The sequence below is a fragment of the Caloenas nicobarica genome, chromosome 1, assembly GCF_036013445.1.
Source record: "Caloenas nicobarica isolate bCalNic1 chromosome 1, bCalNic1.hap1, whole genome shotgun sequence".
Classification (NCBI taxonomy): Eukaryota; Metazoa; Chordata; class Aves; order Columbiformes; family Columbidae; genus Caloenas; species Caloenas nicobarica.
The window spans coordinates 204,928,656-204,956,495 of record NC_088245.1 but is presented as its reverse complement, the minus strand read 5'-3'; the positions used below and the strand labels follow the sequence as shown (position 1 = coordinate 204,956,495).

The 27,840-nt window shown below is 39.7% G+C and overlaps 1 protein-coding gene across 4 annotated transcripts in view; it reads left to right on the top strand.

Annotated features, from left to right (window-relative positions):
* Window positions 1–27,840, top strand: part of FAT3 (FAT atypical cadherin 3) — a 318,771-nt gene that overhangs the window by 211,065 nt on the left and 79,866 nt on the right. For 3 of the 4 annotated variants that reach the window (XM_065640507.1, XM_065640499.1, XM_065640520.1), the window contains exons 4-7: window positions 4,663–4,977; window positions 7,010–7,220; window positions 16,765–16,904; window positions 26,533–26,808. In XM_065640507.1, coding sequence (XP_065496579.1) covers window positions 4,663–4,977; window positions 7,010–7,220; window positions 16,765–16,904; window positions 26,533–26,808 — 942 coding nt within the window. Of the gene's footprint in view, window positions 1–4,662; window positions 4,978–7,009; window positions 7,221–7,646; window positions 7,716–16,764; window positions 16,905–26,532; window positions 26,809–27,840 lie in introns of all 4 variants that reach the window. The other variant, XM_065640514.1, reaches the window with a different exon arrangement.

Below are 27,840 nucleotides of genomic sequence, written 5' to 3'. Positions count from 1 at the left end.
TGACCGTCTCAAGGGAAAACTATTTTTGTCACCAGCATCGGGGTCTTCTAGACTGACGCTGTGTTTTAGCCAAAGCTTTCACAGTAGATGACTCCTCCATGCCTTTTCCATGGTCATAAAAAGAAGACATTTTTATATCTAACATTCCAACTGTTGTATGTTAACAGTTAGTGTTGACCTTGGTTTTCACTGGGAAGGTCTACTGCTATGGGGCTTTCTTTGTAATTGATTTGTGAACTTGAACATAAACATGAACATGAACATCTCTCAGTCCTGTAGGAAAGGTGGTGTTAATGTCTGTAGACCAAACCTGCTGAAGTAAATCCTGCAGAAGAAATGGAAATTGCCTTACTTGGATTTTGAAAGTTCTATTATTATACTGAATGTCATATACTGCAGAAGGAGATATTTTTGTCTGTTTTTCTCCAAAAATACATGTCTGGTGAAAGTAGAGGGAATTTCAAGAGGTCTTGTTCTGGTCTATCCAGCTGAAGGAAGCATTGTAAGGGATGTGTGAATGTTGTTACTCTAGTGAAGAAGTTTCCAGGTAACCAATACCTATATGTGTATTAGCTTACATGGTTCAGTAAAGTCATAAACATTAAAGCCAATGGGTAAATGTAGTTTTCTGACAGAAAGTGTTTGTTTTATGAAGAAAACTGTAGTGGAGCTGTCTGTAAGTGACAGCCGTGATGCTCAAGATTTCACCATGAAAGTGGTTCTATAAAGTTTGTATTATTATTGCTGTCTGCTGCCGTGAGACCCCATTAAACATGCCATCACATTCCTTTTAAGATATTCGACTGCTGGTGAATAGACCAACCCTTTGTATGGTTGGTCAGAGGATTAAAATTCAACAGCTTTCATGGCCATATCCCAGCTTTGGGAGGTTGTATCCTCTGTTTAGGCTGTGTTGACACAGCATGAGCCGCAATATCTAACCAGAAGGGCAGAGGGGACAGTAGCTGGTCGGCCCATCTCAGGTTGCACATGGGCGAGAAGCAGCATCTCTGCACACATTGACGTCTGGATACCAAGCTCAGCACAGGAACTGGAGGTGTTCAGCATTTATGAAGGCACATGTTGACCAAGCAGCCATTCCTTATCTCTGCTGGAAAAGCTTTAACTCTGGTCCTCACTATTTCCCCATCTTGACTACTGTGAGATTCACCTCTTGCTGGGTTTCTGATGCCACATCTTGACAAGCATATATTGAGACTGTCTTCTTTGTCACTCATCTGTATCACCTTTCTTCTCTGTTTTTTTTGTTTGTTTGTTTGTTTGCCATGATATCTGCAGGTTTCTAAACAAAAGGACCTCACTGGTCCTGAATGAGATCTTCTCCCCTGGCAAGCTCTCCTGTGCCTTGCACATCTGCCCTTCGCATTTCCAGAGATTCCAGCTGTGAATTAGCATTTGTATCTTTATCCTAAAAATATCCCAACCTCCCTCCCTGGTTACTTTTCACTGTAATTTCCAGCTGTTTAAGGATTTTCCTGAGGACTATGGTAATGTTTGAATCAAAATTGCCTTGGTTAGAGGGGCCCCTGAGGGCTGGTGTGATAGAGTGTCCTGATGGAAACAGTATTTGCAGAGCAGTGTGCTGAACAACCTCTCCGGTCCTCCCCATTTTTGTCTGGGAACAATTTGGAACTGGCAGCAATTTGTTATTTTGTTTTAATGTGTTGTCGTGTGGTTTGGTTTGTTTTTTTTCTGTAGGGGCAGAGGAAATTTCTGCAGCTCTTTTACTGTGTTTGTAGCTGGAACCTGTAAAGCCCAGGCTGGGGTCAGGCTGATGGAGCAGAAAAGCGGGGTCAGCCAGGGCGCAGATTTACAGTTAGGGAAATAATCAAATTGCCGGTGTGCGGGTGGCTTAATTAATTAATTTGCATGCCTGCAAAGAGAGGGCTTTAACTCACACTGCAGCTCACACGTCTGGCACTCAGAGCTTTTCGCGTGGAGCTGGAGCCTGTCATTGTGAAAAGTTTTGAGTGTCACCCAGAGAAAAAGGCTTAGCTGGTACGTACGTAACATTTTCCTCTCCAGGGATGTAAAGTTTTAGAGTAGAACTGACTAACTGCAGGCCTTCTATGTTAATTTCTGTTAATTAGCTGACATTACGTGTTAAAGCCATTACTATTTTTAATGAGCTGTCAGCAAATATTTTCAGTGCAACTTTTATGTTATCGAAGGGATTTCCCACAATGTTTGGCTTACAAAAACAAATACATGCACGTATTTACTGCCACAACACCACGTTAGTCAGGATTTCAGCAGTAGCCTAACAAACTGTGAGACTGTGCGTGGTAAGACAGGACAACTTCACTTATTGAGCAGTCTCTTGACTTAAGTAAGTTTTTCATCACAGTTGTTTGACTGTTTATACCACTGCGGTTTTCAGAGATATTTTAATAGTTTTTATTTGTAAACTTTTTTTCATCCCTCCTGGTTTTTTGTAGGTCACTGCTAGAAGCTTGAGGAAAATATACTTTTTTTAAAAAGTTGAGTCATGTTGTATTCAGAAAACAAGAGTTTCCTGGCTCTTACTAGTATTTTCAACGCGTTAAAATCATTACCACACAACATAAAAGGCATTTTGTTGGTATTTTAGACCAGCACTTAAATGTGTCTCCATTTGTTTCTGTGCACTACAGCCTATACTGTCTGGCATCACTGATTATTTTGTCTGTAGAGTCAGCAGAAATCCTGAAAAAAGATTTTCTTTGTTAACCTGAGCTCTTGCCTAGAGCCTGGCTAGTTGCACCGGAGCAGAACAGAAATAGAGGGGATTAGCTTTTAAGTGAGGCAAAAGTTATTTATTGCCGAAAGTCTGTAATAGGAGAATTGGCAGAATTGGCCTCTTGTTTGCTGCACAAGCTCTGAAGTTCTCCCGGAGCGGTGGAGTGGAGAGGCTGAGGTCCTCAGTGGTGTTACCCTCGCTGGGTGGAAAGGCAGATTTGCAGCCATGTGTGCAGCCTTTTGGCGTTATAAATGCTGGTTTGGAGAGTGTAGCGTTTGGGAGCTGGATGGCTGAGTACACCGGTAATGAGCTGCGGGCCCGCACCCCCTCGCTGGTGACGGACAGATGGTGCGTTGGTGGCTCTGCAGGACGGGGATGGTCCCCGTCCGGCTCTCAGCAGCCGTCCCCATCACGAGGCGGCGATCCCAACAAGTGCTAATTGCCAACCCTGGTGACAGTCTCGGGAGAGAGAGGCCTGAGGCTGATATGTATTATGGGCTGATTTGAAGGATTTTACATCGCCACTGTATGTTGCCGTACCATTTATTTTTCTGTGAATAAGAGGTTTCAGTCCCTAAGGTGGTCAGTCTTCTCTCTTCTACTGTATCAGTTTTTAAAAGTGTAGTTAAATACAGGAAATGGAAAAGGTCTTTTACTTTTCTCATAGAAAACGAGGTATTTCTGCTGGTTGCAGTACTAAATCAGGGTTACCCAAGTTTAGATTTCTGTCACAAGGAGGGGACAATGGCAAGGGACATTGTTCCCAGAAAATGTTGCTTTGCCTAAGGATTGGCCATCAGGACTGTATGATTTGTAAGGGGAAGGAAAAATGTAAAGGGGAAAAAAAAGTAAGGGGAAGGAAAAATAAATATTGAAGGAAAAATAAAGCATCAAGGAGTTAACCAGCAAGGCAATGGATGTGCAGTGATCACACAGTACAAGCAGGGAAGGATATGTAAAATCTTGGCTCACCATCATCACAAATTGGTACTGTGGCAATTGGCACGTTAGCATATGTGGCTGAAAGTGAAATTTGAACTTTCTTTCATGCAAACAGAAATAACTTTCTGCCCTATTTCTTTCTCTTTATAAATGCAATCGAAATATTGAGGGAGAAGTCTGAAACATATTGATTGCATTTTGAAGGCGTATTATTAAATCTCGAGTGCTTGTTGATCTTGGATCGTTTCATTTTCACAGTGTTTCAGACTGAAAATTATTAGTAATTCTGTTTAAGCTGCAACTAAATTACTAATTAACTTTTATCTCAAAGATTTTATTTCTTACGTGCTTCTGCCAGCACAGTGTGCTCTTTACACAATGCAACAGAAATTTTTTGTTACCTGTCTCTCTGTTCTCCTTACAATCATATAAAGCAGTTTTGGAATTAATGAGCTGTCAAATCTCAAGTAATGAATGAAAAGAACTGACAGAAATTCTTTTGTTGTTTAAGAAATTCAAAATAATTAATAGGAAAAAAAGCGACAGAGATTCCTTTAGGATTTAAGAAGAAATGCATGTTTCAAATTCATTGAGTGACTGAAGAAACTGTTTGAAAAAAAGCAGGGATCCTGCTTAATGGGTTAATTCCAGTTCTCTCTTCTGAGATAAACTTCCAGAATTTGAGATAAAAGGATATTATGTTTCGAGAAATGGGTTCCTAGTCCGCAGGTTCCCTGTTCCGGGTTCATCTCAAAAGTAAAAATATCTTTGTGATTTCTTTATTTACAATCGTGGGCGTATTTGAGTTAAATACCAAGCACATTTATAGTGACCATGTCTTGTGTATAGAGAAGACTATGTAAATGGCAGGGTAGGTTTGGGGAGGCAGAGATGTTTACTTATGTTTTATATTTTTTTCCAATTTATGAAATCCCGCTGTACCCATTCAGAATAATGCCTGTACTGCTGTTGTTTTTCAGGTAACTGTCTCCGATGGGGGCACGTCTCCCAAGCAGTCCTCCGTTTGGGTGGTGGTCCAGGTTCTGGATGAGAATGATAACAAACCTCAGTTTCCAGAGAAAGTCTATCAGATCAAGCTGCCAGAGAGGGACCGTAAGAAAAGAGGGGAGCCCATCTACAGAGCTTTTGCTTTTGACAAAGACGAAGGTCCTAATGCAGAAATCTCGTATAGCATTGTGGATGGAAACGATGATGGGAAATTTTTTATTGATCCCAAAACAGGGATGGTTTCCTCCAGAAAGCAGTTCACTGCGGGGAGTTATGACATCTTAACAGTAAGTGCTGTCCCCTCAACTTATGAACCCATGATTTTCCTGACTTTGTTTTAGAAATAAGCCTGCTTGCATAAAGAGTGACACATGGCTGTGTTTAATGTATGACCTGTATGTAAGATCTGACTGTTTTAAGAAATCTAGTATTCACGTACAACTACTGCCAAAATAATTAGTCTGAGAGAGTATGTATGCTGTTGCATGTGGTGAACTATTCTCAGACTGTTCAGTCAACTTGCAAATTGTTGGTGCAAATCATTCCCTTGAATACACAGAAATGAAGACCGAGGGCTTGTCTGCTCACAAAGTTGTATCGCGTTGAACTGGGCTGATACCGCTATGAATGGTTATTCACCTTTTGTGCGAACACAACTGCTTGCCCTCATGGACAGGTCCTTACACTGTCCAAGTTCGGTGGCTTCAGAGAGGTGGAGTCTTGTGTACAGTGTGTGGTAGTACCCTTGTCATCACTTTGAAGAGTATAAGTATGGCAGCAATTTCAGTTAAAAGAAATCTCAAAAATACTTCAAAAATAAAAAGTCAAAGTATTTATGCGAGAACTCAAACCATATAGAATCACAGAATCATTTAGATTGGAAAATACCTTTAAGGTCACCTAGTCCAACTGTTAACTTAAAAGAAAGAATACAAGATAGTGGTGTTGATGTAAAGCAATATAAGACTCAAATGTGCACTCTTCATCTACAGCAATGAGCCAACAATTTGTAGTCTGAAGTTGAAAAAATTGTCAATTTTCCAAGGTCTGGCCTGTGGTAAAGGAAGCGATGTCACTTACAGTGACGGGTCTCTGTTGGGTTACCTTCATAGGGTTGCAAACTTTGACAGGAAAATGAATAAATATCAAAATACTGAGAAATACCTGTCAGTCAGACTAGGTATAATTAAAGTAGACCACCATTTGGGTCGGTGAGTGCCTTTCATTGTGCAGAGCTAGAACTCACGTCGGGGATCTGGCCCTTATTATAATGCAACAGCTGAAGATGTTCTACCTTGAAACTGCTCATCACCCCCTCAGCATCTTTTCACTAAGGGCCTGCCCACCTTGAACATAGCAGGGTGGCGAGTGTTAGCACCAAACCCACTTAACACATTTCCAGAGAATGGTATTTCAGGAAGATATTTCGCACTTTTTAACAAGCATAGTAACAGCACATTTGCACTAATGGTCCTGTATAGCCAGAAACGCTTCCTTTAGTTTTAGAAGAAAAACCCTTTGATTGACGTCGATGTTATACATCAAAGCACCTGTTTTGTAACATGCATTCTCCCTTTGCTTAACTTCAGTGTTTGCTGCTGCTCATTTGTGTTTGCTGTGCTAAAACCATAAAGCATTCCAGGCAAATATCAAGTCTATCCATCCGACTACAGGACATTATAATAAAAAGAATTAGCACCAAGCTGGGCGATCTTAATGAACATGACAGAGAGGAGAAAGCAAAGAAAATAAATATGGATAAAATTTAAATTATATTTGTTTTGGAGAACGGGGGAAATGATCTGAAACTTATTTAACTCAGTTAAAGATCCTGAAGAAGGGAATATAAGGAATACCAGTCTCAGCTGCAGTACAGATGCCATTTAAAAGCAATCAAACATGGTCTTGGTGAGCATGTTTCGCAAGTCCATGATGTCCCATGGGGTTGTTACAAAGCTCCGAGCTTTGCTGCAGGAGGGAACTGGAAGGAAGATGCGATAAGAGAGGGAAGCTGCTTCTGGAGAACAGGATCTGTGTGGGGAGCACTTGAATTGCATCTCCAGGAGAACTCCCATAAGCATTTCTCAAACAAAACATTTCAGTTTGAAATCAGTCTTTTCAGTAAAAGTCAAAGTGTAATGGAAAAAAAAAACAACAACAAACAGAGGTGAGAAATAAATGTTTATCTCCCTCTCTTTTCATGGGATTTTACACAGAGGATTAAAAAGGCCATTTTCCAAGCAGTCATGTGATAGAATTAGCTCTGAACTGCCAAGCTGGGATGCTCATTCCGAGTCCTCTTTTCTTTGTACCTGCCAGATAAAAGCAGTGGACAACGGCCGGCCCCAAAAATCTTCGACCGCACGCCTCCATATTGAGTGGATAAAAAAGCCGGCGCCCTCACCCGTGCCTCTGACTTTTGATGAACCCTTTTACAACTTCACCATCATGGAAAGCGATAAAGTGACAGAAATCGTTGGGGTGGTCTCTGTGCAGCCATCTAACATTCCTCTCTGGTTTGATATTGTTGGTAAGTTGGGAGGCAGTGGTGTGATGAGGAGGCTGCAGAAGCAAAGCGTATGGATGTGTGGTTTTTGAGAGCAAGAAAACTAACCGTGAACCGTCCCCCCTGAAACTGAACCCACTTTCGTAATGCTGAAATGAAAATGCTATTTTAATATAGCAATAACAATAATAATAATATTCCTGCTTTTGTTATGACTCCTTAGCTAAGCTGAAAAAAAGCGCTATATGGCTGAATTGTTTTTTTCACACTATGTTATTTACTGCAATCTTAATGTTGTCTGTCATTTAAATTCTATTGTCATACTTTGCTAATCTCATTTCTAAATGTATTTATGGTACTTAGACTTGCTGTCCCTCATTTCTCTCTTTCTTCACCTTTTTTTCTGCATTCTGTTCTTTTTTTTTCTGCTTCCGACTGCCCTGCTTCAAGGTGGCAAGCATGCTCGAGAGATGTTCTATATTCTACAGACAGCTTGTGGGCAGAACTGTTCAACAGAAGGTACCCTTAGTGCAAACACATTTGCTAAAATACAACTATCCAGGCTGCCTTTTATTTTTGCAAGTTCTTTGAGACAATTTGTATTACATCTTTCATAAGTGCCTGTGACAGGATGCGATGCGACACATGGATGTGCTGCGTTTCTTTCTATGACAGCTTTTACTGTATTTGTGTCCAATTATTATCATTTTATTCACGGATTTTCCGCAGTTTATCACAAATAATTAATTCAAACTTTTCACAGTCCAGTGCCATCCATTTAACTGTGAAACAGAATGGGATGCATCAACATATGGGTTGCAAATGGAGCCACCAAAAGTTTGTCTTGAATGCAAGCTGAAAAAGAGAAATGTGTTTGGATGTGAGATTTCAACCACAAAATTGCCTTACATAGAATCGGTTATAAAAATAAGGAAGGAAAGATATCCTTAGCAAAGAGGAGGAGAAGCCATAGAACAATTGTCTTAAAATCGCAGGAAAATACAACGAAGGATGTAGCTGCCAAAAAGACAAGGAGTAGAGGATCTCCCTTGGTTGCAGTGGAGAAACAGGAATCATTGTTCCTAAACATCTCTTTCCTGGTTCTGCTGCTGCATCAGTTATGTTATTTAATATAACTCATTTAACATCTCCAAAATGAGACTTTCCCCGGGCAGCACAACGATCCTGGAAAGTTGTTGTGCTACTTAATATTTGCAGATGCTTGTACGTAATATTTGTGTACCTTTGGATGTAAAACTGTGTCTGCACAAAGCGGTGTTATTTAAATGAAGAGTTATAAAGTAGATACTCTATGAAAGATTAGAGAAACAAAAAGCATTTGCCACAGACTTAGTGGAAAGGGTGCATCAGCAGTCTCTATTTACAGGGATTGAGCCTGGCTCTTGTTTTAGCTTAGATGTTTGCAGAGGGGTTTAGCTGACAGGAAGGACAAGGACCGCAAGAGAAAGGGTCAGTCAGAGTCGTTTCCGTCCATCTTTTATTGCCAGTTTTCACAGATGAAAGACAGAAGCAGCAACATTTCCTCTTTGAATTTGTAGAACAGTTTCTGAAGTGCCAACTGCATTAAAATTAAACCCAAAGCTATTATCATGTTCCAGGGTTCCTGCTAGCCCCTGGGGAAGGACAGCATATGTTTCCTACGGTTTTCTTCCCATTCTCTCGGTTGTTTCCGTATGCTACATGCAATTTATTAGCTAATGTTTACATTCCCTTTCTCTTCCTCTACTGCCCCAGCTTTCCTCCTGGGAGAAATCCATCTTTATTAATGTTATTGACACTTTTTCCCATTTGAACCTTTTGCTGGACTCTTCTGCCTTTTGCAGCCTTTTGGTCCTTTCCTTGCTGAGTTCACCGACTCTCATTTAAATGCTGCCTGTGTTAAGCACTGAGAGAAGCCCCCACTCTTCCTCTGTGTTCTTTTACTTTATTAGAGTCACCTGCAATCTAGCAACACCTTATAATAATATTTCTTTTTTTGCCTACCAAACAGAGATGATGGGGAGAGCATTATGAAATTTAAGCCTTTAATTTGTCATTTAATGTGAGTTTTATGGCTAAAATAGTTCAAAAAGTTTAGAAGATAATTTTCGCTATTTAAACAACCATAATGGTTTCCCTATAGGCTGTAGCTCCTGATGCTGCAAGATGCTGCATCACTGCAGAGGGTCATGGAGGCAGAGCTTCCCTAGACTTAATGAGAAATCTGTGACCTGAGAATGCAGTTCCGTGCTGTTACCGTGTGAACGTTATCATGAAATATTACTGCTGTTAAAAGTAATAGCACTAGCAACAGCATCCGTTTCTGCAATAGGAATAACCAACAACCCCAGGCGTGCAGAAGACCTTGTTGTTCCAAACGCTCTGCATACAAGGTACAAAGACAAAACCTACCTCAAGAGGTTTATAGACAGAACACTGTATATTTAGATTATCTTTTCTGCCTTTAGTGTCTGTATCAAAACCAACCACTTTTTTTCTTGTTCTTCAATATCATCATGTGAAAATAAAGATGTTGATATTTTCCTTTTGGAGGAACACTGAGGTCTAGCACTGAAAAGCACAATGAAAGACAGGCAGTATTAGCAGAAGTTAGTTGTCATGTATGGAAAGCTGTATGGGATTGCTAGTGCAAGAGGTGGTTTCTTTGCTGCTATAAAACCTAGACCTGATCTGGCTCCATCTGTTATTTTGTGATTTTGGACCTCTGTGCACAGTTCACAGTAATGCCAACAAAAGCCCTGAAGGCTTAGGTAGAGGCGTAGTTTAATACAGAGTTTGCAGCCTGACCTTTATGTTTATGACCTTTTCAAACTAAATGGGCATTGGAATTCCAGAGGACCTCTTTTTTAATGCATAACGTGCACTTTCTCCCAGCTAAAAGAAAAAAGAGGGAGGCTGGATGAAGTTTGGCTATGTAGTATTCTGTCTGCCTAACTTCAGCATCTAATTTGCACCTAAATTATTTACACTTTAAATAACTGTTGAAGTTCTTGAGTTAATTAGCTCCAAGAGAGGAAGATGCCTTGCAGGCAGGGAGATCATCTTCCCCCCATGGACTAGAGAGGAACGGGATGCTTGCCTCGGTTGTTTGTTTGTTTGTTTAATTGGGAATGGTTGAGATGTCATACTTGATTTCTGTTTTCAGACTGCATTCAACGCCATTCTCAGTTCCTGCAGATCCCACAATGTGAAAGACATGAAAGTAGGTTGTTTCAGTTGTGTTAAATTTATTCAGTCATTTATGAGAAACTAATTTTCAATGGTAATGCCAAAATAAGTCGGAGGTATTTATTTCTCCCTGGTAAATGGAGCCCTTTCTGTCTCTTGCTTTGAATAGTGGTGGGAATGGTGTGATGACTACTTTGACACTGGAGCTAAGCTGCATGGTGCTGGTTTTTGCTTAAGTAGCATGTCGCACAACATCTCTCTGATTCTCTAAACAGGCCTCCCTCTATCTTTCGTTCTTCCCCCAGCCTATGCCTTTATAAGAACAGCCAAACTTTAAAAGCACGAGAACTTTTTATCAATGGTGCTTAAATAGCAAAAATTTTAATATCTATTAATTGTAATTAAATGCCTGTTTAGTTCATAGTGCTGCAAATTTTCATTGTTAAAAACATGTAGCTCCCTAGCCTCCTTTGAATCATCTTCTCTGAGAACTATCTAGAACACCTTTCTGATATCTTTTCTGCTTTTTATGCCTTGCCTTCAGCTTCTTAGCAGTAAACCCAAGGCTTTGACTCTCCTTACAATAGTTTTATTTGAAAATTCAGAGTCTGCATTATTTTCTTCTTCTTGGCATTATATAGTACATAAAGGAATAAATATTTGCATGTTATATTATTAATAATTATTAAGTTTTGATTAACGGAAGTCTGTAGTTGAATTTGTATTTCTTGAGGCAGTCACTGCTTATTTCATCTTTTTTGAAAACAGAAAAGTTCAAAAATTTGGCTTTGCTTCTTTTTCTGTAAATCCTAGAGGCACTTTAGATTCACCTTAGAGTTTCAGGGTGAATTTGTTTTCTGCATTTTCCTCTGATTTTCTGCTCTGAGCAAGGTGAGAATGGTAGCAATTGGCTCAATTTATCATCATTGTCCTTGGTGGTGTTAGTTTACTTTGGGACAAGAAAAGTAAGAATCTTCTGTGCCCTGAGAAAATATTTTAGAGGACTGTTCTCTAAATTAGATTGTCTGCCGTATTTTTCTTCTTCACTTGTCCATCATGGCATGGTAGGCCAAAGGAGACTTGTGTGAGCATCTCAGTATATCCTTGCTTTATTAAGTTTGAACATGGAGCATATGTGCTCTTTTCTATCTACCAGTGAAGGAAGACTTGCCGAGTTTTAGCTGTACTTGATTTGGGGATGTCCTCCAGAGTTCAGTGTGATCCATCTTTGCATCTAAGACTGAACAATCTCATTCTCCAGAGTCATCAGATATTTCTGAGATGTGTATTCAAACACACTCTTCTGGATCATTCCACTGGAAAAAAGGCAAAAAGGCCCTCACATGGGACTCATTTGCGTACAAGTCCTCCAGATTTGCTGACATGTTTTCTTCTCAGAGGAGCAAATCATTTCTCACAGCAGCATAATCCCATTTTAAGCTGCATATCAGCAGCTGATGGGAACATAGGAAGGCCCAGCATCTTCCCAAAAAGGAACTTCATCTAGGAAAAGCACTACAAAAGCTTACAACAAATGCAATAGTCAAAATATCAGCAGATTATACTTGAAAAAAATAATCAAAAAGTAGTAGTAATAATAATAATAATAATAATAATAATAATAATAATATACAATTAAAAGAACACTGAAATTCAAACGTGACAGAGATGCAGAGGCCACATTCTGTGGGAATGCAAGATCTGCATTGCATCTTGACTTAGGCAAATTCTCCAGCTGACATCTAGAAAGCACTTCCAGCAGTTCAGGAAGTTTTCCTTGGCCTGTCCATTGCACCAAATGAGTGGTGAGCTTTACATCAGAAGATCCTTCCCATTAGTTACCTATGGTTCAGTGTTTTGTTTGTTTGTTTGCTTTTAAACTATCTTTTTTATTACGAGGAAAATTAATTCTTTCCCAAGTGTAGAGGACTTCTGTCAGAAGTAAAATATGTTCATAATGACTATGAAGTCAAGAAGCAAGCCAAGAATGAAGGTAACACTCCAGATTCAGCCAGAACATGTAACCAAGGTGACTCTGTACCAAGAACAACCTATAGTCTGTTGGCTCAGAGGTGCCCCGGCTCAATTTCCTGAGAGCTCCTCCTTGCCCATACTGTACTATCTGTTAAATTGAAAATTAGGGCTGTGCTAGCAAGGTGTCACAAAGCTGTAGTAAGGGGCCAATTAATAAAATCTTTTGTACCAAGGACTGTTTCTACAACCATCCTGATTTTGATAACAGCTGCAGTTATATTGGAAAATCCTATATGAACTATAACATGTTTTCAGATAAAATGAGAAAAATTCCCAGTCGTAGAAATATAATGCTTTCAGGGCTTATGCAATAGCATTAAGATCAATTTCAAGCAAGTAAGGGTGGGAATCATTTCAATTTAGGTGTCCAAAATGTAGACATGACAATCTGTGTTAGGTGTCTTTGGGAATCTTAACAGTCAAGTAGAGAGAAAAAACACTTTCTGGATGAATTTATATCATGCCAACATGGCAGATCTCATCCAGAGATGACACTGCAAGTAGATGTGGACTTTTTATTAAGTTCCATTCTAAGTGTTTCAGTTTAATCTGAGTAGTTTAAGGGAAGTCTTTAATATGTATTGAAGATGTATCAGCTTTACATCTTACACTGCACTGGTGTGACAAACAAGGCTAATCCACATCTCTCTAAGCTGATTCACTGTTTAAATGCTTTCTCAGGAGAAGCTGTCTGGCCAATTTGCCAGTTCAACCACTTTGCCAGTTCAACCATCTTGCCTTCTATATTGTTCTGTTTCCCAAAATGCCTGAGGAACTTACAGTGGATTATCTTGATTTGGAATAGTTCTTGCTAATGCAATTGCAAGCACATTAGCAAAGACAGCTTCCACATATATTGTATCTGAATGCAAGTTTTAGTAGACAATAAAAAGGAAAGCACGTGCCTTATGTTGGAAGGTGGAATAAGTAATAAAAGTTCACATTGATAAAACCGAGCAGCTGAACAAAATTTCATCATCCTTAGCCCCCTTTCATCCTATGATTGTGATCAAAGAAAATGTTAAATGGCCGATAGTAACCCTGTAAAACTGATACTTTCAGGAGCTTAGAGCACTGCAGATGAGCTCGCTTCAAAAGGGTTGGTAGTTACCTGGCAGCTTGATTTCCAAACCCAGCCTCGAGTACCCCAGCAATGTGCGAAGCTGACACCTTCTCAGCTGCCACCTCCTGCGGGCTCAGCCGTCCGCCCTCAACGTGAGCACCTTCAGAAGGAAGTGGTTTCACGTGGAGTTCCCAGAATAGTTTTTAAGAGAAGAGACCTGTTTGTTTTTACACAAGAATGTTCTCTCTTTGTGTCCGTCCAGCACCCCTCTTTCAAAGATAATTGTGTTGGTTGCTTCTCTGGGTACTTCATAGTAGGCCTTGCATAAACTTAGGCTCTTAGAGTTCAGCTTTTCTACCTGATGCATTAATTATTCTTCAGTGCTTTAAGTGCAACTTCAGAAGCATTCGTCACATGATGACTTGCTTTGAGGGTATGTGAAGGCTGAGGAGCAGTACAAAGCTCTACCAGACTACCTCTCGTACTCCAGCCAGTACTCGTATCCCAGAAGTTCAGCCATCTGAGTGGTTCTTCATTGTCAACATCTGACCATGGTCTGTTAAAATGTACCAGACTGATTCAGGAAGAAATCAGGATTTCACATCTAAAGATATTATAATCACAAATCTCACAGCAGGGTGTTCTCTGATCCATCTTTGTCTCAGTGTTTGATGCAGTTTCTGCCTTGTTAATAGAAAGTGAATCCATGTAAAATGAAGTGCATTGCCTGGTTAGTTACAAGTGTAAGGTAGGTTGGGGTGGCTGGCAACCAAGATTAATTTGTTTATCACTAGACCATTTTGGAAGATGTGAATAACATATAAAAAACTCATATGATAAATTCAGTTCTTATTTTACTGGAAGAACATACTTAATGAAAACAGCTTGAAGAAGTCGGTGTATTTGTAGGGCACTGCAAACCCAGCTCTAAGCCAACTGAGGAAGGGCATTTAAAACATTTATAGCTAATCCTTCCATATTCCTTCTTGGAAGTTTTAAAGGCAGGGTTTCTTTGGAAGTGTATGTCAGTTGATAGCATATAATTTTTGATTGCTCATTAAGATGGTTATTAAGCATCTTGAAGTATAGGCTTTCATTTTGTTTTCATGGTTATCAGTGAAAAACATTCTCTTTGTAAAGTCCCTACTGTCCCAAGGCTAGCTTCATTTCAGCAGAGATTTCCTTGCAAGAATCTCAAAACACTTTTCTTCAAAGAAGGCTTTTTTTCATAGTTGGTTTTCATGGTATGATTTTTCTCAAGTAAATCAATTTAAAACATTAATTGGGAGATGGCATCTTTTTTTCCAGACTAACTTTTTTAAAAAAATAAAAAAAGAAAGAAAAGAAAACACATTGAAGATATGATCAATATCCAAATACCTTGCTATTGCTTAAATGTCAAGGACAGTTATGCTTTTTTTCCTAGTACCAAATAGTGTTAAATATATATATATATTAACTGAGAAAAATATGCAATTTGGGCTTGCAAAAGGAGATTAGGGAAGAAGCAGTATTTCTTTTCACCATAAATCACAGCAGATCCAGTGTCAGTTTTCCTGGAAAACCACAACTGCATCTATTAGGCTTAGAGCTGTATATATATGTGTGTATACATATATTCACCATAGGGAAGTCTGATGGCACATCTGAAACGACTGCGTTTGGATCATTTGCATAGGTCACCTGCGCTCTTGTATCAAGAGCATAAGAGCTCCCAAGGAGCTCCCAGGGAGCTCTTATTCCTCCTTCCCCTTTCTTCTCCCCATCCCTGGATGGCCTCCAAGGCAGGCATGGACACAGCGGTGCTTCTTTTGGCCACTTTCTTTGAAATAGTCTGTGAAAGAGGTAGAGACAAGTGAGGGTTTCTTCACATTAGGGAATTCAGGGACTGCGACTTCTCTGTGATTCCTTCTAATCTTCAACTTCTTGGAATGCCGAAACCTTTTTCCTCTCATTGAATGCATGACTGTTTCTGAGAATAACGCTGGTTGTTGGTCAATAAACCATGCAGATGCCAGACTTGATGGCAGAGCAATGATGACTGTCCTCTTCGCTTCTCCGTCCCCAGCCCTAAAATGAGAGCCATGTGATAGTACACCAGCCATTCAAATCTCTATATAAATATTGCACAAGAGCTAAGGCAGTGGAATGGATGTTTTTCTACCTGTGGATCTAGCCTCAAGAGCTCTGACAAGTTTTATAATGAGTGGGGTTCCAAAGCCTTTTCTGCTTTGCAAACTGGGTTGTCAGAGACTGTAGCTAGTGGCATTGCATTGCTATGTGATGAATATACTCTAAGAGTTCGTTTGTCAGCGCTGTTGTGTTACCCTTCTCCCTGTCCCCAGCCTCTGAAAATTTCAGACTCAACTGCTAATAAATTCCACTTTCTAGATGAGTGAGTAAGAAGCAGCTTAGCAGCAGGGAGAGTGTGCTTTACTTTTGAACATAATGAGTGGTTCTAATTTATAAACTATAGCTGTGGCTGAGAAATCCTGTAACCCTTTAATCTCAAGATATTTATGGCTTTCTCTTTTTAATAGATTTTTTTTTCTTTTTCTTTTTTTTTTTCTTTCACCTGAGACTCAGGAGGGTTTTCCCACTGCTCCATCATTCAGTGTATGACAGGATAAGGGGATATTGGTTTCAGAACAGTGCTTTGTGAGGGTTTTTTTTTAATGGAAAGGAATTTATGATGTGTATCCTGTCAGATCTATTTGAATAATTCCTAAAAGACTAGTAGAATTTGACCTTTGCTGCGAGTAATTATCATTGTCCTTGAAATTAACATAACAAATCTCTATTTGCATTTTAAAAATTGATTATAATTGTAATTTTTAAAGACTCAGTTGATGGTCTTTGCACCCACAAGCATTGGTGAGAATTTCCTGAAAATAAAATTTGCAGAATACAACCCTCTTAAAATGTTTTTTTGTGCAAAAAGATAATTGTGCTTGTTCATTATCCAAACTACAAGGGCACACATCTTATGGGCTTATAGCCATTTGATTCTTTTTATAGACTCAGTTATGGTTCTACTTAAATATACTGCTAGATTTTTTTTTTCTTGCAGTGCATTTTAATGATATCTGCTTTCCAATATACAAACTGTGCTTTGAAATATAAATGAGTTATGAACAAAGAAGTATCAGTAGATATACTGTGTATGCTAAGGCAAGCCGTTACGAAGGATGCCAGTAAACAGATATGCCCACTTCTAGGAACATTTTCAATGGAAATTTTCCAGAGATGGCTAATTTAATTGTATTTTTGTGCAACAATTAGGAGGGAATTACGATAGTTCTTTCGACGCGGAGAAGGGAGTGGGCACTATTGTCATTGCAAAGCCCTTGGATGCAGAGCAGAGGTCAATATATAATATGACTGTGGAGGTCACCGATGGAACAAACATTGCCACGACTCAGGTAGATTATCACATTCCTTTCTTGGCAAGTTTTTCATTTGTTAGTGTAATGTATATGCTATAAAAATTAATAATTTTGCCATTCAAATAAAACCTCATGCTTTGAGGCCACCATTAACTAGTGGAGGGGATCTTTTCAGAGCCTTTCCATCTGGATGGAAAGAATTGGCTGTTGAAGGTTTCAAAGCGTTGTTTCTCCTTTTGTCCTCTTCATGTTCACATGAAAGTAATTCACCTTCCTCCAGCTGAGGGAGTCACTATCACAGGCGGTGAAGCTTTGATTTTGACAATTGTATCACCCCATAATGCTCCAAAATACAATAGTGCTTCTGTGGTGGTGAGGAATATTGCTATTGATTGTATTAAACATAGTTTGTACCTCTCATCCTCCCAAAACCCAAATGTGGGACACAGGATCGATTGTTCAGAAAAGTTTTTCAGAGGCGAAACTTAAAATTCAAAGGATCTCTCCTTTAGTGTCCCTGGCTGTGATTACATTGTGTGCTGGGGAACAGCCCCGGTGATCCCTTTAAAACCAGGCTTGCTTATCAGGCTCAGTGCCTTTCAGCAATTAAAAAGCCAGGCCAAATAAACACAAAGGGCTGGGATAATGCTGGGTCTGACATGCCCTTGTCAGAGAGACCCTGGTGCAGAAGCTGGGGATCTGTTCAGTGGGAACCTGTCTGGAGCTGGGACATGGTCAGGGCTGTGGCACAGAGACAGGGACTCTGTGGTCCTGATGGGACCAGGCAGACTATACAGAGAAAAATTCTTCAATACAAGGTCAAGTTGTATGGCATGGATTGGCTAGGGCCTGAAATCCTACATCTGGGTTACTGCCCAAGTGTAAAGTGTGCCTATAGCCCAGATATTATTTGACATACAGGGAAAAATACATACTGGTAGAGGACACCTGTGTGCAGCCTCACATGCAGATAAATATGGTTTACAGAGGAAAGGAAAAAAATAGGTTTGTGATGTTATTTTCTTCCTTATAAAGCAGAAGGATGGCCTGAACATTTTTTGTATTTACATATATGCATGCACATGCAGATGCTTCTGTTTTACCTTGCCTCTTTGCTCAAATGGTTCAGATGTAAATCTGTATTCACGGAGTCACAACACCAACTTTCCTGAGAGACTGTTAAATCATTGAGTGCTTTCTCAACCTGAATTTCTGTTTATAACCAGCCCTAAAATCTCTAAGCATGCCTATCTGATAACTTCTCCTGATAATCCACTCACGATAAGAAAGTATCAGTTGGTAGTAAGTTAGGTGGAAGGAAATGTGCTGTTTTCCCTGTTATTTTCAGTAATGAATGCATCTCTGCTAAAAACATCCCTTATTTTTAACATGATTTTACCTGGCCTGTGTTCCTTATTATGCCTTTGTCTGGTCGATTAAAAAGCTCTTTGAAAACCAGTATTTTCTCCCCAGAAAGGCATTAGTCAGAATATTCAAATCACCTCCCAGTCTTCTGGTGGAGAAATGAAGGAGAACGAGTGACCTCTTTATGTTCCCCTTCTGTAAGGCATTTTATTCAGCCCTTGAGTAGTTTTTTGTTCTGCTTTGTTTTTTAATCATGGTGATTCTCTCAGTCCGCATTTCAGAAATGTGGGGTTGGATCCCTAACATGACATTTTCTTTCATGCAACCATTTCAGCCAAACAAATTTAAAAAAACACAAAGAATTTCAAACATGCTGGATACAAGTAATTTCTCTTCTCATAGATATTATGTTTATTGGGTTTACTGCTTTTGATTTAATAAATCAATTTAATAAATCAATCCCTATGACAGTCCTCAAAACCTATTTTGATGAAAACGCTACATTTTTAATTAAAACGTGGTAAAAACGTATTTCAGTATAGCTGTTGCATTCTAAAAGAAGCCTGAGCATTCTTCATAACAGTGATGTGACCTACTTAAAAATGTAAGATTTAAGATTTCAGTATTATAGCATGAGATAATCATTGGTGGGTACAGATCCTTCTTTCTTACATCTCCTTCTCTTCATGTGGATACTGTTTAAGTATTTAATTGTGGTCCAGACAACATCTGAGAATGTGTTTCTTTTGGTCTTCACAACAGAGATTTCAAAAGTAATCATTATCTCAAAGCTGCCGGAATTATGGCCTGCCTAATTATCTCTCCCTTTTACAAAACTTTCATACTGTATTTTTGGCTGTCCTTTGGAGCTTTTCATGACCTTATTCACCTTTATTTCCTTTTAGAACAATAATTAAAAAATCAAACTGATAGGTTAAGTAAAACATGTCACAGAAGGAGTCAAAAAAGCATCTGCTGGTGGCTCTCAGTTGCCTTGTTCTGAGTTTTGATAAAATGACTTCGTGAGCATTTTGCCTCATGAACATAGTACCACCTGTCTTTTTTACTATAACTGCAAGAAGATATGATAGAAGAGGCAACAAGAGGAAGGCGAATGCATAAATTCATCCACTTGTACAACAATAAAATAATACGAAGCCCCCCCCCAAGTGCAATGGTTTATTGTGAAGCAGCTGATCATTGCTGTGCCAAATGGAACAGTCTTGCTTTTTATTCCACCCCACCTGTTTCCCTTTACCTCTTCCCAGCCTTTTGTCTAATCCACAGTTGTAGGTGGTAAAATACAGCGTAAAAATGCCAAAGATTTTTACTTCGGTAACATAATCCCTGGCACAGACTTGCATAAATTTCTTCAGGAATATTCCTGCACGCCTTAAACTCCGATAAACTGTTCACTTCCTTCGTGCCTTACTACAAACATGGCTCAGTAGCACACCATGAGAGGAAGGAAATAATTTTGATTTTGAAGTTACATCTGTTGAATTAACGGTTCACTGTTGTGAATAGAGATGAAAAGAACATAAGGAATATTTAAAAAAAAAAAAAAAAGCAAACACCACAAACTTCCTTTGCAACTGAACGGCTGTTTGTTTTGGGCATGGTCAGGAATGCAGTCTCTGAAGTGAGGAGCGAAGTGCCAGGACGTGCGGAGCCGCAGCCGCTCTCCGTGCTGCCCGTCCCGCTGAGCCCCGACCGGGAGGGACGGGGGGCACGACGATGAAGAAACGTTGACTCCCTCAATTTGTATATTCGGAGTGTTGTTATAAAGTTCCTGTCATGTTGATTAACTTCTAGGAAGGCTAAGTCTCCCGAGTTAGCCAGAGAGAGCTTTTGTTGGTGTTTTTTTTTTTTTTCCCTTCATTGCTCAAGGCCACACAGTAATTTATTAAAGGCTGAAGGCATATGTTGCCTCTAAATCCCTGCGAAACGCAATTCCTGCAGCTGCCAGATGAGCTGTTGGCCTTGGGGAGGGCACAGGGCTTCTATATCCCGTAGAGAGAGCTGGGACAGCGGGTCCATGCAGTGACCGTGCTCCTCGCCACCACCTCCCCTCGGGCTGGGAAAGGGCCTTTTGCCCTCACTTGAGCACAGAGAGGAACCCCCCGGCAAGAAATCAGTGTAATGGCATCTAAACACCCGCTCCTGACACAATTTTGACTATGACTGCATAATGCTAGAGGTTCTTTTGGTCATGAATCACGTTTATCGCAAAGCCTCCTTGTTTTTTAATGAGTGACTCAGATCCTTTTCATCCGAACACAGCATAGCGTGTATTTATTTCTTTGTAGTGCCTACTGTTGAGCTTTGCTAAAATATTCACAAGATCACAGTACAGTGGGTAAGAATCATCTAAGTGATGATAATTTTTCTCTTTTATTGAGAATGTTGTACTAGTGGAAAATTAATTTTGAAGAACAGACTCCTGGAGTCATTCTATTTCACGAAAATACAGTTTTATTTCTTGCTTATTTTCTTGCCTTCCCCTTGTTTCTCATCATCCTAACGAGTATAAGAAAGATGCTTTAAAGTGTGAAGGCTGATGCGTCTGAGCTAGGAGGCAAAAAGTGCCTCCGTTTCACTTACTGCAAAACCATCTCACGGTTTCCCAGGGGAATGGTCACCCAGAGAGGAACAGGCAGTTCCCTCTGGAAAGTTCTTGTAGATCAATACATGGTTGCTTGTAAAACCTTCAGCTGGAGCCAACCAGGCTGGAAGAGCAGACGGCAGAAGTTACTGCTCATTGCCCCTTTCTGTCTCCTTGCAGGAGTCTGGGCACTTTTATTTATTCTTCTGCTCAGGATTGACCTTCAGCTGTGAGTTTCAGGATGCCAAACCTGGTCTCACCTTTCAGAGAACACCTTTTCTTTATGAGATTGTTTCTTAATAAAGAGGAGCCGATCAATCACCCTGAGTGAGGGGGGTTCTTTTAACTGAACAGTGAAAAGGTCTTCTTAGAGGACCATGGCCAAAATGTAGAGACATTAGAGCCTGCCAGAAGAGGTTCTGGGCTGTGGATTCTTCAAGGATGGACAAGAAGACGTGGTGTTTCAATTCAATTTTTCGCTTTTGCTCAGTTGAATATCTCCTCCAAACTAGAACCAGCCCAATCCTTGATTTTTTTCTGTCCCATCCAGTGATCTCATCACTGTCTTGCCTGTGAAACAAAGACTTTTTCACCCATTTTAACATACTACAAGAGGCACAGGAAAGTATAAATAACAGGCCACTGAGATTGGTAGGGAAACTGTTTGCATTTTTATGTTCAGGTTGAGGTTTGGAGGACAGAAAAACTTGTCAGGAAGTAGCAAATAAAGCTGTGTGGCAACACTGTTGAAAGCAATATTAAATCAAAATGGGTTTTCAAAACCCGTACAAAAGCGTAACCTGAGTTTAAGCAATTCAGGCACTTAATAGGTTGTACCACAACAGTGTGCCCATACCAAGCAATTAGCCAAGCAGATTCTTCCAGCTTCAAATGTCTCTAAAGCAGCTCCTGGCATTTATCCAGTTTTCACTCAAATACATTTGTGCCTAAACCAAAGGTATTTGTGATGGGCAACATTAAAAACAGCTTTGGAGAGACTTCCTGCGTTAGGTTTTGTCCTGCTTTGGGTTGATTGTATTTCTCTAGGCCTTTCACTTACCATTTTGAACACAAAGTCTTTGCTAATGCTCTGAGTGTTACTTTGCCTAATTTGTAAGCTTGGAGGCCTGTGAATCCTTTATTTGAAACTTGCTTTAACTGTGGGAAATAGGAAATGAGCAGAGAGAAGCAAATCTTTTATAGCGAGGCGCTTGTTCGGACTATAAATTAGGCTCGGCATAATGGAAGCAGAAGGAGGCAAGCCTGCCTTTCTGGAGCCCGCGACACGCTGGAAAAGATATGAGCTTTCAGGGATAACCAGGCAGAGACTGCTTTGCTGCATGTTTGCTTTATGAGCGTGGAAAAAAGACTTGCAGCTAATGTTTGTCTATGAAAAGTGGCTTAGTCAGTAACCTTGCACAGTCCTCAGCAAAGAGGAATCCCTACTTAGCAGCAAACAAATAGCAAACGTTTACATTCATCACCTTTCGGAGATGTGTTGGGAAACTTTTAAAGCCTGTCTTTGATTTTAGACAATGCATATTGTCACAGCTTAAGACCCCAGGCACCTACGCAGTAATAAAAGATATTTATACAACACATCTCATTCTTGCCATATTATCTGTTTGGAAATAAATATGAAGAAACTATTAAATTACACATACACTGTGAGTCTTTGAGTCCCTTCAGTGTGATAACACTTGATTTTGGATGGTGTAAGACATGCTACAGGCTGGCTAAAGCTTAAGGCTTCAAGGAGCAGAATGTTGGCCCTTTTGAAGTCACTGAGACGTTTACGGGTAGTACCAAGACTTTATGCCTAAGTTTGGGAGCCATTAAACGAATTTGAGTAACTTTCCTCATATTAGCAATCTGATGGAATTCCCCTTGCTCAACGTCACATGTTTGTAGGATCAGGTTTTCTGTGGGCCTGCTGTTCATGTCAGTGTAACATTTGTCTGTTATTAAAGGAAAAAGTTCCCCCGTGTTTTTAAATAACGCCCTACTAGAAGTCATCCTGCTGGAGCAGGAAATCTTCTGCTTAGGAAGGTGGCATTTTAAAGTGACATAGTAAAAGGGAGTGGCCCTTTTAGGGCCCTTTAGGCCTGAAATTAAGCCTAAGCCCGCAGCCCTGAACTTCATCCCCAGATTTGCCAATGCACTTCTCATGTGGCTTTGGTAATTCATTTAGCTTTGCTGCCAGGCAGTTTTCCTGGGCAAAGGGTGGGGATAATAACAGTCACCTGCTCCTCCAAAGGTCCGTGAGGACTGAAGGACTAATATCTATTTAAAATGGCACTTAAGGTCCATTTTATTTTACCAGGTTTTTTTTTTCACAGAGCTCCCAAAGTTGTTCCATTTTCTCCTTTAACATAGCCTGTGGATTTAACAGAGCTCAAATAGTCAGTTTTCCTGTATATAATCTAAGTTTCTTTTGTTGCAAGGAAAATCCACCTCCCTCTAGTAAAGGAGAGACTAATGTTGAAATAACGATTAACTCTTGGGGACTTTGAGGGACAGCTGACAAAAATGAGAAATACTCTTAACTGCTTTAATAGGAGAAATTTTGAATCAATAATGACCTCTTTATTCATTAGCATCACTAACCCACCGCCTTCCATTCCAGTTGGAAGTGGCTGTTGAAATGCAGAGTATGTAATAAATAATGCGTATTTCAATGTGGATCACTTGACAAATCATTAAAATACTGTCATCTCTGGGGAGCAAGAGATGCCTGCCACTTCAACAGGCACTTGATCAGTTTTACAGTAGATACAAAGTGAAAGAAAAAAAAAATCATTATTTTCTGGAAACTATCAAAACAATTCTAAGTGCATAGTTCCCTGTAAGTTTGATGACCACAGTGAATGAGGACCACCTCCCCAAACACCATCATAGTCCATATCTGTGTGTTAGAGCATCAGTTTATACCTTTTACAGTGGTAAGAAATGCTGCTTTCTGAATCCACACTATATTTTCCACAGTCTCATGGCTTACCCCTGGTCTCTGACGCTGATTCAGTCCCACACTATTTGGTTTCTGCAGTCTGTTGAAGGCATAAATCAGGGAACTGTGGCTTGCGCAGTCACGGTTGAAGCCTTGTGGTGGATAAAGCTTTCCCAATTTCCTAATGATCCCCAAATGCATTGGATGTAATGGGAACAGAATCCCAGCACTGGGGTGATCACACACCATGCAAACAAAACAGCATGGAACCAGTGTAGCAGCACCTTTAAGACACATTGGTGTGCATCTGCACTTGTTTTTTAAATAATAGCTTGGGCTTGTAGACAGCAGTGTTAAAAACAGATTCACAGATACAAGCCTGTCCCTCACGTGGTGTCTTACTTGTTCAAGGTAGACCATGTTGTATGAGCTTCAAAAGAATCAAACACTCTTGGTATTTTCAATCAAATCCATTTGAAAAGTTTTTACTTCTCTGTTAGACTATCTAAAATTATACTTGACAAAGTTTTTGGCCACTAACTAAAAGTAAAATAAATTGTGCTGTTGTCCGTGTTAACAATCCAGCAGTAAAATAATCCAGCCATGTTAAAGTGGTACCTGAAAAGGACTGAGAGTATCAAAACTGCTTGAGAAGATCCCTTTAAGCATTAAACACTGGTAATCAGATTAGCCCCAACTCGGATTGCATCAGTGTCTCTTCCTTACAGTAACAAAAATGGTTCAGCATTGGCTCTGTGCCCCGTAAGAGTTGAAGCCTTTTGTTTTTTCCTTGGTCTGTCTTTCATATATTACAACTAATTTCTTCACATATTTTTAAGATGTGGGTTTGGCTTTTTTTTAATTCCTCTGTCAATCAGAAACACACCTTGTATAGCAACAGTAAAAATATAAAAAGCTAAGTAACTCTTCATCATTATTCCAGGCCCAACAGTGTATATTTTGCCCCAGTTTTATTGCTATCTGTCCAAGACTGAAGCATAACTTAATATACATTTCTCTCTGCTTCACTCTGGTGTACTATAATCTGGTGAAAATTAAATTGTATGGAATGCGCAGTTGAAGTTCTATGCCATTTAACTTACAGAATATTTTATTTCAGCTGTCTTTTAAACAGTTCCCAGGCTAGTTCATTATGGCTGCTGCTTACAGTTGCTCATTTTCCTTCTGGTAATGTGTTCTGCAAACCCTTCCAAATATCATGGAAATCTAAAGTTTCATTTCTCTCTGAGGCCAACATCTGTTTGTGCAATATTGCAGTAAAAATATAACTGTTAAGAAAGTATGGATGAACAGGACGTGATCAAGTAAAGTAATAAAATATTTGCTTAAAAAAGAGCCAAGTGCTTTTCAGAACAACAAAGAAAATATTGTGAGGGATGGGTCAAGTCTCCTAGTCTTAGGGAAGAGTTCTTTGCATGTCATTCATTGGGCTATTTCTTATTTCAAAGCCTTTGAATAAAAAGATTGTTCCATTTCACACACTGTAAAACTAGGCATATGCTTTCACAGGCGTACTCTGCAAAGGATACGTTTTGTTTCCAGTACTGAAAAATAGGCAACTCTTTGCATTTCATCTTTCAGTATTACATAGTTTGTCAAGGGCTTTGCTGCCACGCTGCCCAATGTAAGCCATAGCATACGAAGTCTGGAAAGCAAATTTTCTCCAGGGAGGGACTCGTCCAGTGGTGAAAAACACAAAACCTCATCGGACCCACACATGCGGAACATTGCATAGTCACGTAACTGTCAAAAGGCAAAGCTTGGAAAATAGTGATTCTTATTACCAGGAGCAGTTTGTGACATATAGAAATGGTTGTCATAGGCAGCAACAGCAGCATCCTGGCTGGCTTCTCTCTCTCCAAATTTCCTTGGGGGTCAATACAAAGGTGTTGAAGACAGACTTAAAGCAAACAGCACAGCAGTCATTCACATTTTTAGCAGCAGTCCTACTGTTCATAAACTGCAACAGAAAGGAGGAAAATAGGTGTGCGAGGGGGAAGACGAATTACTTGGCAATAAAGACAAACATCACTGGCAAAGGAAGAGCAAAGATGAAACCACAGGAATAATCCTTCTCTGTCATGAATTCCCTGAGATTACCTGTCCTGGGTGGTACGTATTGATCTGGATGGGCTGGGCTTGCGTCAGGTCACGTCTCCTGTTCTTCTCATCACGTCATTGTTCCTAACACAGCCTGAGGTGTAATGGCAACTTGAAGTCTCCACTGCTGTCGCAATTTGACATTGCTAGTACGTCCCAATGCAACATATGGGGCAGAAACCAACACAGCATTTAGCCAGATCTTGGTTGTATAAAAAGCAGATTTAAGTAACATGAAAAGTATTATTTTATAGCCTTATTAATAGTGAAGGGAAAAGGAAATCCCATAATAGCTCTAGAAGTCTGTTGTAAGCAGTGCGGTTACAAGTGACAACAAAATCTTTCCTCTTACCATTGTACAAAGATGATCCAATCTATAGATACTGAAAATATGGACTTCTTTGTCAGGCTCTGAATAGGTCATCTAATTAGGTACATTTTCTCTCCAAAGTGACATCCTTATTATTTATTTCAATCTGAACAGTCAGCATTTAATATTAGATGTTTCTGAGTCCCACCATAGAGCAGCATAACATCATCTAAAGTAAAAATTATGTTTCTCTAGGTGCCTATTCAGTAATCTAACTAGGCTTCAATAACTTCATATTTTTTTTTATTAACTTCAGGTTCTTATCAAAGTATTGGATAACAATGATAATGGCCCAGAATTCTCTCAGCCAAGTTACGATGTCACCATTTCAGAGGACATCCTGCCTGATACTGAAATTCTGCAAATTGAAGCTATAGACAGAGATGAAAAGCATAAGTTGAGCTACACTATTCACAGCAGCATCGATACAGTCAGCATGAGAAAATTCAGAATTGATCCCAGCACTGGGGTGCTCTATACTGCTGAGAGATTAGACCATGAAGCTCAAGATAAGCACATCCTTAATGTCATGGTAAGAATTCAGTACTAACTTGGCTGAGGACACAATCACTGCTGCTTCAGGTGCAGATGTGCCTTAGTCTTTGCATGAGCAAAAGACTCTTAGTACAGTAAGTAGTCATTAATTTCATCTTTCATGCCCTGCTGTGTATTTCTTTTTTTACATTTTTTATTTGGGCTTTTCGGGAAACATTGTGAATTCATTGTATAGAATATGATATGATTTTCTATCTCAATTGAGAGCACACAGGAAATTACTTAATCTCTTGGCATCTGGTCCTCTCACTCAAGGTAATTTTCAGAGTTTCTGAGTGAGGCTGAAAGTTATTTGAGAAGTTATTCACAGGGAGATTACTGCTTTCTTTTCATAGAGAATACTACAGCCTTTCTGAATGAAAGTCTCATTTATAGTTTCGTTCTATGGATTTATTTCAGTGTATAAACTGTTGATATACAAAATAGCTTTCATCTACATTTCCAAATGTTTGGGTATGCAGAAAAAAATAATTAGCTTTTTTTGCTCATTGTGCCTAAATTACAGAACATAGTTCTGTCTGTTTTCAAGTGAAGATTGTATATTACAGACTGGAGGTTAATTTAAAAAAAAAAAAAAAAGTGTTAGTTTAAACATTGTAGTCCGCTATTTTCTTTAACCACTTAAGACTGCTGCAGAAGATATCTCTGAAGGAACAACTCATGTTGTATTTGGTATGTGGCCATCTTTGGGTGGGGAACCCTCGGAATCAGGGAGCTGCTGTGAGATCCAGCGAGCAGGAGCCGAGCGGGGTCTCAGCTCACAGAGAATCAAGCTGCAAGTCCTTTGGCGAGCAGGCTGAGAAATAAATACAAACTGAATCACAGAGAGCCATGACTGATGGATGTCATTTCCTGGAGTTAGGTTCTCGTCTCCACGTGATACAATAGTGGCTCTTTTTTTTTTAAGAACCAAACTTTTGGGGATTGTGTTGATAGGTTTATCAGTGTAGCAGTGCTGAGATATTTCGTGTGGAGTTGAGAGAGGTGTGATAAATGAGACCTCTGTTAG